The sequence below is a fragment of the Plasmodium falciparum genome, assembly GCF_000002765.6.
Source record: "Plasmodium falciparum 3D7 genome assembly, chromosome: 14".
Classification (NCBI taxonomy): Eukaryota; Apicomplexa; class Aconoidasida; order Haemosporida; family Plasmodiidae; genus Plasmodium; species Plasmodium falciparum.
The window spans coordinates 370001-385000 of NC_037283.1; the positions used below are offsets into that span (position 1 = coordinate 370001).

The following is a 15000-nucleotide window of genomic DNA, read 5'->3' on the forward strand; positions in this document are numbered from 1 at the left end:
ATTCATTTTTTTTTATTTACTAAATATTTTATATAATGAGATAACCAAAATGTAGACACAGATATATTTAATAATTAAAATAAATGCACTTGGGAATTATATATAAATATATATATATTTATGTATTTATTTATTTGTATATAGAATGAAAGATTATAATGATAATATTCACAGACCAAATCCACATAACTTGTATAATGTAAGTCTCTTTGGTTTCTCCAACACATATATAATATATCACACATTAATTTATAAACAATAATATTAATATGTATTATAATATATATATATATATATATATATATATTTTTTTTTTTTTTTTTCTTTTTATTCAGAATATATCGTTACTTTGTCCCCCTAAAATGAAAGGGTAAAAAAAAAAATACCAATCATCATAAATCCGTTTTAATATATATATATATATATATATATATTTATTTATTTTATTTTTATTTTTTTTTTCTTAGGAACTCTGAAAATTTATCCACAAATAATAATCCAAATTTAACAGGAAAAAATATTAAAGTAAGTAATAGACATGACAAAATGAAAGATATACATATTCATAAATTACCAGATGTTGAGAACATTTCCTCAGATATGAATCCTAAATCTAGTAAAATGTTTTCTTTCAAAAATATAAATCATAATAAGGAAGAGAATGAAATACATTTAAAGGACAAATATAGTTTTGAAAAACGAGAAGATGATATGTATAATATGTCTGTGAGCAATATGCATAAAGTTCCTATACATAAACAAAATATATATTCAAAAAATAATTATAATACTAGTGTATGTTTACAACAAAACAAAAAAGAAACAAACAATATATCATATATAAATAATATTCATAATACAATGTGTATCACAAATAATAAAAATGATCATTCTGTAGAACACAAGATTAATATATATAATAACAAATATAATTATAATAATACATTTTTGTGTAACAAAAAATTATGTACACAGAAAATAATTCAATATATAGGAAAGAACCAAAATACAAAACATCCTCTTCATTCATTGTATCACACAAACGTAGTTGGAATGAACAAGTTTAATTCTTCAAATAATTTAAGTGATCAAATTAATATACTTAATAATAATATTCAACATATAAATAGTACTTTCAATAATTTAAGACAAAATAATATATATAAGAATAATGATAGCATAGAACTATTTATAAATAATAATTTAAAAAGTGGTGATACTAACAAGTATGCAACTTTTTACAAAAATGTAAAAATTTCTGAAAAAAATAATATGTATAAACAAAAAGAGGACAAGAAACAAATAAATAATAAAAATCCATATATATTTACATGCCAAAAGTATTTTATGCGACCATCAAATGTATTACATAATATTCAAAATTGTGGTATACACAAAAAAAAAAAAAAAAAAAAAAAAAATCATCAAATAAAACATCGATCATTTCATAATATATATAAACAAATAAATATTATTAACGACCAAATTGATCTTATAAATAATAAAATCAACAAAAATAGTAAAGATCAAAATCGTGCACACATCTTAGAAATATCTCCTCTGTCTCTTCCTTCATACATAGAATATAAGAACAAAAATAATAATATATTCTCCTCATATTTTGCACATCCAAATAATAAAACACACAATTTTAAAAAAATAAAAATGATAAAGAAAAATATATCGAATCCATTTAATAAAGAAGAACCATGCGGGGAAAAAAAGAATAGCCCGCAAGTTAACGATAGTAAAAGTTTTCGATATTTTGATCATAGTACTTGTAACAATAATTATCATAATAAGGAGTATATGAAGAAAGAACAAAAATCTCATCTTCATTCAAATCATAATATTAATCATGAAAAAGGGAGTGATCCTTCTTATAATTTAAACACAAAAAATACAAAAAATGTAACCAATACAAATGATCAAACATGCATTTATGAAGATCATACATTTGAAAAAGCTGTTGAAAACAACAAAGTGATGTATTTAAAAAACAAACCCATTCAATCTAAATTACTAAAATTGAACAATCAAATATTAAACAACACAGATCAAAAGAAATACGAAAAATGTATTGACCATGGAGATACATGTAATAATAAGGACGAAAAAAATATTAAGTGTACATATAAAATAGATGATATTCTATGTTCATATAATAACGGTAATAATATTAAATACGAAAGAGAAGTTATCAAAATAACTAATAAGTATAGAAATGCTCTAGAAAAATGGAGATATAAATTTGTACATAAAAATAAAACAACTAAAAGGAATATTACAAGTTCCAATCAAAAGGGAAAATGTAATTTTAATATATTTAAAATAAATAAGCATATTAATAAGAAGAAAAACAAAAAAATAAAAAAAATTGAATCGAATAAATATGGTAATATGTATAACTTTGTGGATAAAAAAGTGAATAATAATCAGGGCAATAAGAAAAAAAATGAAAAAAAAAATGAAAAAAAAAATGACAAAATAAATGACACAATAAATGACAAAATAAATCACAAAATAAATCACAAAAAAAATGACAAAATAAATCACAAAAAAAATGACAAAATAAATCACAAAAAAAATGACAAAATAAATCACAAAAAAAATGACAAAATAAATAACAAAATAAATCACAAGAAAAATATGATACCAAACCAAAAACCTATAAACAATATGATAAAATATAACATAAAAAATAAGAAAAAAATTTACAACGATACTAATGATCATGCGGATAATCGTAATATCCATAGTCATATCCATAAAAAAGTGCCCAACAAAAAGGACAATAACATTAATCATATGTACTATGATAATAATAATAATATAAACCAACCAATATCTTATATTCATACAGCATATGACAATGTATGTCATCAGATAAACAACGATGATCACTGTATACCTTTATCATGTGTTATTAAAAATCGAAAAACACGAAGAAGTAGAAAAAATAAAAATTTATTCAATAATAAAAAGAATTATACAAACGAACCATAAAGGAAAATTAAATAATTCTCTATATAAAAACTATAAATACAAAACATAAAAATATCTGCATATAAATATTGTGAATAAAAGTATTCCAACCATACAAAAAGTTTCTAAAAAATCAATTAAAAATACAATATTCCTAAGAATAATCAGTACACATAAAAAGAACATACGAAATAAAGATGAAAAAAAAAAAAAAAAAAATTTTAAATACTATAAATTTTATTAATTTGTTTAACATTAATATATTAATCATTTTTATAACACAAAATGGTTTATACATATATTATATATTTTTTAAAGAACATCTAACCATAAAATTATATAAAAATATAATAAAACATTGAATTTTTTCTTTTTTTTTTTAATATATTATATATTAAATTATCCAAGTTTTTTTTAAAAAAAAAAAAAAAAAAAAAAAAAAAAAATAATACTTTTTAAAGTATTTATATATATATATATATATATATATATATATATATTACTTAAATACTATCAAAGCACTATTTAAATTAAACAAAAAATAATTTTGTTTCTATCAAGTAAAATTGTGAATAAATAAAAAAAAATATATAAATAGTATCATATATTTTTTTTTTCTTTGAATTCTAAAAAAATATTTGGTATATAATTTATTATATGCAATATAAAAAAATAATAAAGCAAAATAATTAATATAATAATATTATTATAAAAATATATAATAATTATAATATTATAAAAAATATGTATACATTATTGTAAATTAAATTAAATATATATATATATATATATATATATATACATATATCATTTATTTATATTATATTTATTAATATTTAATAAAAATATGAATATATATTATAATATAATATTATCTTTCTCCTTTTTGTACTTTTTTTTTTTTTTTTTTTCTTTTTTCTTTTTTTTTCATTTTGTTTTAAATACTAATTTTTTTTTAATATGAATAAAATTTAAGCAGCAATTCGATAAAATAAAATAAAATAAATGAATTTATAAAAAAATATAATAATATAATAATATTTTTATATTTTTTTTATATATATTAAAAAAAAAAAAGAAAAAATATAATTTTTTTTTTAGAGTTTTATTAATAATATTTTAAAATCCAATCATAATTATTAAAACATTGATATATATATATATTATAATAATTTAACCGTATAAAAAAATATAAATATTTTATTATAAATATATTTTTGTTTTTGTATGATTCCTGTAAAAATAGTAATTTTCTATTATTAATAAAAAATAAATCCATCTTTTTTCTTTTTTTGAACTTTAAATAATTGTCAAATATATATATATATATATATATAAAATTATTAATATATTTTATATATGGTATGATTTTTTCTTAATGTATATATTATAAATATATTATATATTTTGTCTTGTAAATTATTGTACTATTTAAAGTATAAAAATAAACATTAAAAAGAATATTACTATATATATATATATAAATTTATTAATATATTTTACGTGGTATGATTTTTTCTTAATGTATATATTATAAATATTATATATTTTGTCTTGTAAATTATTGTACTATTTAAAGTATACAAAAATACCTTAAAAAGAATATTATTATATATATATATATATATATATATATATATATATATGTGCTTAATTTTAAACTAATGTAAAAAAACACATATCATAATTAAATATATTGTGGTTGTATTATATATATATTTACATTTATATATTTCTCTCTCTCTCTCTATATATATATATATATATATTTTTTTTTTTTTTTTTTTTTTTTTTTTTTTTTTTTTTTTATAATAATGAATTATTGTACACTACTGACCATATGTTTTTTTTTTTGCTTATTTTTAACTAATGTTGTTTATGAATATGTACATGTGTTAAATTCCAAAAAACGAAAAAGTAGACTAGAAGAAAATAACGATAAGAAGAAATTATTTAAATTTTTTTTACATATACTTATTTTAAAGCAAATAATTTTTGAATCCTTTATAAATTTAGCAATTAAAATGAGCATATTACTTCATGTTGTAAAAAGATATTTAACATATAACAAAAAGAACTATATAGGTTATATAAAAAATGAAGAAGATCATGATATAAAAAAAGTCGATAATAATAATAATAAGAATAAGAATAATTATTATTTAAACAATAACTTTAATGATAAGAAGGAAAAGGAAAAAGACACAAAGGATGAGAAGAAAAATAAGAAAAAGAATAAAATAAATTATCCCAATAATGATAATGAAATTATCGGAAATAATAATAATACTAATATGAATGAAATTAAAATATATAATAATAATTTTATAAATAATGATTATGTAAATTATAACAATATTTTAAAAAATAATACAAACCATTTAGAAAATAAGAAAAATGTAAAGGTGAAAACAATTTATTTTATTAGACATAGTGAATCTGTATGGAATAGTGTTTTTAATAAAGAAATGTCTACAAAACAATTTTTAAAAATGTTTATGGTTATTCTATACGAACTTGTTTTCCTATTCAGTAAAAAATCAGCACTTATTGATTCACCTTTAAGTAATACAGGTATTATACAATCAATCGAATTATCCAATTTTTTACTAGAAGGACGAACCGATTTCAACGATGAATTCTGTGAGGAAACATTTAATCATATAGAATATATAAATGATAAAAATAAAACAAATGATAATAACATAAATAATAAAGATGAATATATTATTAATAATAATAATTATAATAATATCGATTTATATAAATTATCAAAAAAAAAATTAAAGAAAAATAAAAATTCTATTTCAAATTATAATAAAAAACAAGAAAATAATGATATTCTTACCACGAATAATAATGATTATTCACATGATAATTCAAATGACAATCATAAGATACATGAAGAACAAGATAACATTCTACCAAATGTCAAAAATTATATAACCTATGATAATGATCATGATAATTATTCAAATAAGGGAAATTATAATTATCGTAATGATGAATATAATCATGAAGAAATTATTAACCTAAATTTAAAAGATCATATAGATATTCTTAATAATAAAAAATATGATAGTGTTCTCTTATGTTCTGATCTAAGAAGAACTATATCTAGTTGTTTTATATCATTTTATAATAGAATAAATAAAAATAATGAAGATATTTATGTTCTTAATTCATTACAAGAAATTAGTAGAAACCCTGATTGTGTTCCTTTAATGAAATATTATAATAAATATGTTACAACAGATATTGAAAAATTTCTTCATAAAGATGTAGAAAAGTTATTTAGAAAAAATATTAAATTTAATAAAAATTTCACAAGAAATAGTTTTCTAGATACATTAGATTATATATTCAACCATGAAAAAAATATTTTTATTATTTTTGGACATAGCTTATGGTTCTTACATTTCTTTAAATATTTCTTAAAAGAATCACATAAAGCAAAAACCAATAAATTAAAAAATGCTAGTGTTATAGTTTTTAATATTTACAAATATGAAAATGATGATGAAGAAAGTACTACTTCCTTCAAAGTTGAAGAAGTTATACAGAATGATGATATTAATCAAGATCAAAACACAACGAACCAACAACAAGAACAATATAATACACAACAAGAACATTATAATACGCAACAAGAACATTATAATACGCAACAAGAACATTATAATACACAACAAGAACATTATAATACACAACAAGAACAATATAACCATGATATAAATAATATGTCCGATACAGAATATTTAACACATGACGATTTAACAGAAAATAGTGATTATTTATCGAGTAATGACGACTATGAAGAAGATGTAACAAAAGCAGATGAACAAGAAAATTATTACGAAAATCATAATGACGACATTGTATTACACCATGTTGATAATTTACAACATATACGTCATAGGAGAAATAGTGATAACTCATATGAAGAAGAGCCATCGAACACTACAAAAGCAAAAAAAAAACTTAAACTCAAAAATCCAAAGAGAAAACATAAATTACATAAAAAAAATAAAAAAAATAAAATTTTTGTCAATGAAAAGGTCAAATATGAAGTTGATCAAAATAGTATCCGTGTACTATACAAAGGTTTTGATGAAAACTAATATTTAACAGGTTAAAAATATAAACAAATAAATAAATAAATATAAATATAAATATATATATATATATATATATATATATATATATATATATATTAATTAAAGTAAAACAAAATAAATAATATTACAAATAAATATATATATGTATATATTTATCTACATATAATATGTATTTCTTTTTTTATGAAAGCATCTTGTTTAATTGAACAAGAATCCTTTTCATGTCTTCCACAATATCATTACTTAATTCATACCTAAAATGAAAAATAAATTAGTACATATGTGATCATATAAATATAGATAATATATATATTTCTCTATGTCTTTAATTTGAATTTATTATTTTTTTTTTATTTTTTATTTTTTATCTTTTAATATTTAATTTTTTTTTTTTTTTTTTCTTTTTTTTTTTTTTTTTAGTTTATATATTTTATATTCGATATTTTTATGTACTTATAAAAATTATCATGTATAATATATTAATATATATGCATAAATACATACATATATACATATATATATATATATATATATATATATATATATATATATAATATATTATTTTTTTTTTTTATTTTTTTTTTTTTTTTGATTTGTTTTATTACCTATTCATATCAAGTTTATGCTTTGCCTTTTTTAAAAAATAATAGTTCGATATTTTATTCTTGTAGAATATCAAAAGAAATTCGTAACATAAAGATATATCAACTGAAAATATTTTATCAAATAATTGCTTTAATAATAAGTTAAAAAATTGATTTCCAACATCTATCATATTCATATAATCTAATGATTTAAAAATATATAATATACTCTTTGGACTAAATTTTAATTCATCATTTATTATTTTCTCTTTTACTATTGCTTTAATTTGATTAAAATATATAATTGCATTTTCTTTTTCCATTATTGTGCAAAAATAAAAAAAGTTGGCTAGCTCTTTTTCTTTTAAATAATAATTAAAAAAATAATTTTGAGAAAAAGAAAAAACTTTTTCAATTTCTTCTTTTTTTATATCCAAATTTTCATTTAAATACTTAAACTGTTTTTTAAATAAATTCATATTTATTCTATATTTATCTGATAAAGAATTTATTTCTTTTTTTTTCTCATTATATATAAACCATAAATCATCTTTTTCCTTTTTCTTTATATCTGAATTTCCTATATTATTATAATATTCTTGTATGATGCATGTTTTGTCATTTAGTGTATAATCACTATCTACTAAATATAATTTTTTATAAATATGTAAATATATTATACTTACATTTTTTAAACAAATGATTAATTCTTTATTATTTATAACATATTGTGTAAGCATTTTTATAAAATAAGATAATAAGTGGATAGGTACATTATACACATTTAATTGTATTTCTTTCAATATAATCAATTTTAATTCTTCCATCTTATTATTTATCAACATTCTAGATTCATACAACCCTTTTATAATTAATAACAATTGAAACATGTTAAAATGTTTTATGTTATATTTGATCTTACCATATAAAAAATCATTAAATAAATTAAATGAATAACTTAATGTAAGAGAATCTGAATCGTTTTTCTCTTTATTCTTCTTTCTTACTATTATATTATTATTTTGTTTTTTTCCTTTATCCATGTTCATTAAATTTATATTTTGTTTAGTAAAATTATTATCATATTTTATATAATCACAATCAAATGAATTCTTATTACTAACATTATCATCAGTATAATTATTACACATATCACTGCTTTTATTAATTTCATCTTTGCTCTGGTTCCCTTTTTGTTTGCTATCATTTTCCCTATATTGAAGTTCTTTGTTTTTTCCACATTTTAAAAATGAATACGTTATTAAACATATAGAATCTAAAGATGCCAAATGTATATCATTCAACAAATTATTATATATTATATTATATATCCTTTTATTTCTTTCTTTCTTTTCCCATATATAATCTTTTAATGAATAAAACAAAATACTCAAATAATTATTATCCAATAAATAACAGTCTTTTTCAATTCTTGGTAAAATATAATTATTCAAATTATCGGTCAACAAATTTTTATTAAAAATAGTAGTAGCATAAGAGAATATAGATATATGCTTTATATTTAATTTTTCTATATTATTATTTAAATGAGACATTAACATATTTACAACCTTTCGACTTCTTTCTTGGAAAAATAAATTTATTCGGTCCAAAAAACAATATACCAATAATGAAGAACACACATTATCATATTCACTCAAATCTAAATCATATCTATGAAATGTTTTAGAAATACAATCAAATAATAAATAAGAATTATTTACATTTTTTGATATACTTATATAATTTTTATTCTGTATAATATGATCCTTATTTTCGTTATTAAAACAAGTAAAAGAACTTATTATAGACAATATATTATTTATATCTATATCATTTCGATTTAATATTAATAATGAAGCATGTTCAATAATTTTATTAAATATTTCTTCATTATAATAATTATTATTATTATTCATACCAAATAAAATATTAGAACAATTTTTTATATTAAATGAATATAAATTACTTGATATATTACCAAGCATAGTAAGATAAAAATAATGATTGTAATATTCAGTTTTAGATGTATATTTAAAAATATAACTTAATATATTTCCATCCATTTTATGACATATATCAGTACATCTTTTCAATAAATTCTTCCATATAAAACTATCACATATATTTTCTTTAATACATTTATGAATCATTATACATAATGTTACTTGATCCATTTGTTCAATATATAAACTACCACCTAACTTATTATATAAAGATATATTTGGATATCCAAAAAAATTTAAACTAGTTCTTTCATTTATCATATCTTGATTCCCATGTTCTACTACAAATTGTTTATTTACATGTTTCTGTTTCCAGTATTCTCCTTTTATATTTATTTTATGTACATTACTATCTTCTGCTAAAGGTCTTCTTGTTTTATATTTATCGTTTTGTTTGCTCCATTTTCTTTTACTGGGAGGATTATAGTATCTTTTATTCAAAAAATATATATATATATCCTTCTTTCCCTTCATTAATCTTTCATTCATAACCACATATATTTATGTAGTCTAAAAAACATTTCAACGGAATAATATAAAATATATATATATATGTATACAAATATATGTACGTATGTTCTCTTCTTTTTCTTTTAAATTATAATACCATGAAAAAAAAAAATAAAATAAAATAAAAAATCACAAAAACTTAAACATAAACATAAACATATTGATATATAAAAATTTTATTTTAACAAACACATATATATATATATATATATAATATTTTTACGATACGGCTATTATAATATAAAAAATTATGTATCATAATTACTTTTTTTCATATTATTCTTTGCATAATATTATTTCCTTTTTTTCTATATATAGTCCTATATTAAATCATAATACGTTTATAATAACAAATATATATACATATATGTATTAATATATATGTGTATATTCTAAATATATTTTTACATATATCCTAAATAATTATTATTATCGAGCCTTTTTTTTTTTTTTTTTTTTTTTTATACTAAAATCCTGAACATGTAAGGTAAAAATTATAAATAAAAAAAAAAAAGAAAAAAAAAAAAGAAAAGTGACCATAAATGTTTACCATAAAAATATATACATTAATCAATTTGAAATATATATATATATATATATATATATATATATATATACATATGTATAATAAAAGTTTTAGGTTATATCTTATTGTTGTATTATTATTACTATTTTTATTAAGAACGTCATCAAATAAAAAGCGTTCCTTATTTTCACCTCATCTAACCAAAAATATATATAATAATTGAAAGCTTTTTTAATATATATATTTGTTCCTTTGATTTATTCTTCATAGTTATATTCATATAGGTTTACATAAATGGTTATATACAACTAAAGGGAAAATATATATATGTATATGTATAAAAATGCTTCAAACAAAAAATTAATAATTTATATGTAGTATACTTATGTAAAACACGGATTGGATGTATTTTATTTTTTTTTATTTTATCGTTTATATGAGTACATTTAAAACGAATAATAAAACAATATCTATTCTTTTGAAATTGTAAGAATTTGCAATATTAATAATAAAACTATACTGAAATTAAATAAAATAGTCTATAATATATACGTTGAATGATATTACATAATAATCTAACTATATATATAGTATAACTGAATGAGAAATTTAATATGAACACATTTCCGTTCAAAAAGAAAGATGAATACATTAGTTCAACTTTATAAGTTTATAAACATATTCTATAATAATCTTTAATTAAATAAATATTTATATATATTACTTATGTTGTAATGATATATCCATGTAACCTTATATTTATCTTTTCCATAAAAAAATATACATATATGAATATTGTTTTTTTTTCTCATAAGTAAAGAATGATATTTTAAATAAATATATAATACACACAAAAATATAAAATGTCATTTAATTGATACACATTACAGAAATAGCACATAAAAATATATATATATCTCTCTATATATATAATCAATTATTTATTTATACCTATAATTTTCCAAAATCTTATACAATACCACAAAGGAAAATATATTATATTCCTAAACCTTGTTTTTTTCATAAATGAGAAAAAAGTAATTGTGTGTATAACATAGTAGGATATTGTTTTTATATATAAGAATTGTTTGTATACAAAAAAAAATATATGTGTATTGATATTTACATGTGCATATATTTACATATGCGTTTTCTTTCTTTTTTTTTTTTTTTTTTAATAAATATATACGATATATGTACAACTATATATATATTTTTTTTTTTTTTTTTTTGGTATTATTATAAATATAAGTACCCTTTTTTTTATTACTTATATTGAACGTACTGTAAATGTAAACTTTACTATAGGAATATAATATATATATATATTTCATATACATTTAGTGTAAGTTGCTCAAATTACATATAATTATATATATATATATTTACTCCCCACTAATATTTATTATTATATATATATATATATTTTTTTTGTAGATTATCAATTTCTTGTTTTACTCAAAAGCCTTGTAAAATAAAAATAAAAAAAATAATAATAAAATACTATTGCTTAATTTTTTCCTTTTTTTTTTTTTTAAGGCATTATAATATTTTATATATAATAAAAAACTACGTGTACCTTTATTAAAATTAATTTTTTTTAAAATATTTTGCACAAATGTTTTTGACAAGTTCATTTTCTATTATAATTTTGAAAATTGTAATATTTTGATAATAAAAAAAAAAAAAAAAAAAAGGATATAATATTATAGAGAGATTAAAATGGAGTAGATTATATATATCACACTGTTGACATCATATTATAAGTATATGCTATATTATAATATATATATATATACATATAATATTGAATTATTTTTATTATATATTTATACATAAAAATTACTATTATTGCAATTTTAATATTTGTACATTAATTATAAAACGTATGTATTTCATAATATATATGTATATATATATATATTATAATATAATATATGTACTTTTTTCTTTTTCTTCTTTTCCTTGACTTTTCATAAGAATTTTCCTTAAGAAAATAACATATAAAATATTACCCATACACAAAGGAAAATAAAACAAAAAAGAAAAAAAAAATTGAAAAATAACACAAGAAAAGTAATATAAAAAGCAAAAAATATATATATAATATAAGAAAAAAGAAAAAAAAAAGAAAAAAAAAAAAACACATATAGTTTTATAATATTATACACTTTTCATTTGAATTGAAAAAAAAAAAGAAAAAAGTTAATTATATTAAGCTATACATATATATATATATATATATATATATATATATATATATATATATATATATAGATAGATATATATTGGATAATTTATTTTGAAAATCAAATAATAACACCTTTATAAATTTTTTTTTTCACCTTTTTTTTTTATTTTTTTTATTTTACCCCTTTAAAATATATTTATATATAATATATACATATATTGTACATATAGTTTCTTGCATTCACTATATATATATATATATACAATTATGAGTTATTTGAGCAACATGAGCAATATGAATAATATGAATAACAGCACACAACAATATAACAACGAGAACAGCGAGAGTCCTTATGGAGAGGCAAGAATGAGTGAGCAATGTTCATATCAAATGAATAGTCCATATAACCCAGCACCATCGATACCTATTAAATTGTTTGTAAGTTCAATACCTAAAAATTTAACAGAAGAAGATATAAAATCAATTTTTCAGGAATATGGAAATATACAGGATGTTGTATTCATAAAGGATAAGAAGCCTAATGTGAATAGGTCAAATGTGTTTGTTCGTATGGAATCAATATTTTATGGACAAAAGGCTATAAAGGATTTACATGGAAAGAGAACTTTATGTGAAACCTTAGGGCCATTGATTGTTAAGTTTGCTATAGGAGAATTAGAAAAGTATGGTGTGAATATGAATAATGCTAATGAAAATGAAGCCAAATTATTTGTGGGTTCATTACCAAAAGAAATAACGGAAGAAGAATTACGAGAATTATTTAATAGATATGGAAATGTTACAGAGGTATATATCATGAAAAATAGTAATGGTATAAGTAAAAGATGTGCATTTGTTAATTATGCATATAAAGAACAAGGTATTTTTGCTATACAAAATATGAATGGGAAAATAGCTACAGAAAATGCAGAAAAACCAATTGAAGTTCGATTTGCAGAAACAAAAAATCAGTTACAAGAAAAGCATTTGTTTAATAGATCTTTAATGAATCCATTAAATAATAATATGAATAATATGGACAATATGAATAATATGGACAATATGGAAAATATGGATAATTTTGACAATAATAATAATAATAATAATAGTTCCTATATGCAGTCTCATGCATTTAAAAATATGAATATGGATAATTTTAATAGATATTCAATGAATATGAATTTTAACATGCAAAATAATAACAATAACCAAAGAAATAACAATAACAATAATAATGGTAATAATAATAATGATAATAATAATAATAATAATATTAATAATAACAATAGTAATGGTAACAATAATAATAATAGTAGTAGTAATAATAATTCACCTTGGAAACAATATTATTCTAAAGAAGAAGGAAGACCATATTATCATAATGAAATTACAGGAGAAACACAATGGCAAAAACCCAGAAAAATCGAACAAAGTTTTATTAACCCTATTAATATGAATGAAATCACAGGTCCTGTAGGTGCGAATATTTTTATTTTCCATATACCAAATGAATGGATACAAACCGATTTATTATCTGCATTCTCTCCTTTTGGTAATATTATATCAGCACATATTGCCACAGAAAGGGATACAGGAAGGAACAGAGGATTTGCATTCGTATCTTATGATAATGTTGACAGTGCTATCAATGCTGTTAAATATATGAATGGTTTCTTAGCTCATAAAAAGAAATTAAAAGTTACCATTAAAAAAGGAGAAGAACAATATGTACAAGCATTAATAAATCAAAGAAATAAATTAAATAGTAATGATGCAAGAAGAAATTTTATGGAAAATACAACAAACGCATAAATGCTATCTTCTTATTTTTCATACACAACATGAACGGCAATAATATATATATATATATAATACACAATCATGAATTTCTTTATCAATTTTTAAAAAATTTATACTATATTGTCTTAAATCAAAAATGTAAATATTTATTCACACATAATCAATTAGAAAAAATATATATATAATAATATATATATATAAAAATATATATATGTATGTAAGTATCCATAAGAAATAATTATAGAATGCTTATAAAATTTTGTACATACATATATATATA

At 18.3% G+C, this 15000-nt stretch overlaps 4 protein-coding genes across 4 annotated transcripts; 3 read left to right on the forward strand and 1 right to left on the reverse strand.

The window, feature by feature from the left end:
- Window positions 1-145: 145 nt before the first annotated feature.
- Window positions 146-3006, forward strand: PF3D7_1409500 (conserved Plasmodium protein, unknown function; the record flags this gene model as incomplete). Its single annotated transcript, XM_001348230.1, has 3 exons — window positions 146-199; window positions 336-370; window positions 468-3006. The coding sequence occupies 3 exons, from the start codon at window positions 146-148 to the stop codon at window positions 3004-3006; spliced, it is 2628 nt and encodes an 875-aa protein (XP_001348266.1).
- Window positions 3007-4799: 1793 nt separating this feature from the next.
- On the forward strand, window positions 4800-7106 carry PF3D7_1409600 (conserved Plasmodium protein, unknown function; the record flags this gene model as incomplete). The annotated part of the gene is made up of 1 exon (XM_001348231.1): window positions 4800-7106. One exon carries the CDS (start codon window positions 4800-4802, stop codon window positions 7104-7106), a length of 2307 nt encoding a protein of 768 aa, XP_001348267.1.
- Window positions 7107-7284: 178 nt separating this feature from the next.
- On the reverse strand, window positions 7285-10182 carry PF3D7_1409700 (conserved protein, unknown function; the record flags this gene model as incomplete). Its single annotated transcript, XM_024473348.1, has 2 exons — window positions 7285-7357; window positions 7709-10182. The coding sequence occupies 2 exons, from the start codon at window positions 10180-10182 to the stop codon at window positions 7285-7287; spliced, it is 2547 nt and encodes an 848-aa protein (XP_024329193.1).
- A 3005-nt stretch (window positions 10183-13187) lies between these two features.
- PF3D7_1409800 (CUGBP Elav-like family member 2, putative) lies at window positions 13188-14732 on the forward strand (the record flags this gene model as incomplete). Its single annotated transcript, XM_001348233.1, has 1 exon — window positions 13188-14732. The coding sequence occupies one exon, from the start codon at window positions 13188-13190 to the stop codon at window positions 14730-14732; it is 1545 nt and encodes a 514-aa protein (XP_001348269.1).
- Window positions 14733-15000: the final 268 nt, after the last annotated feature.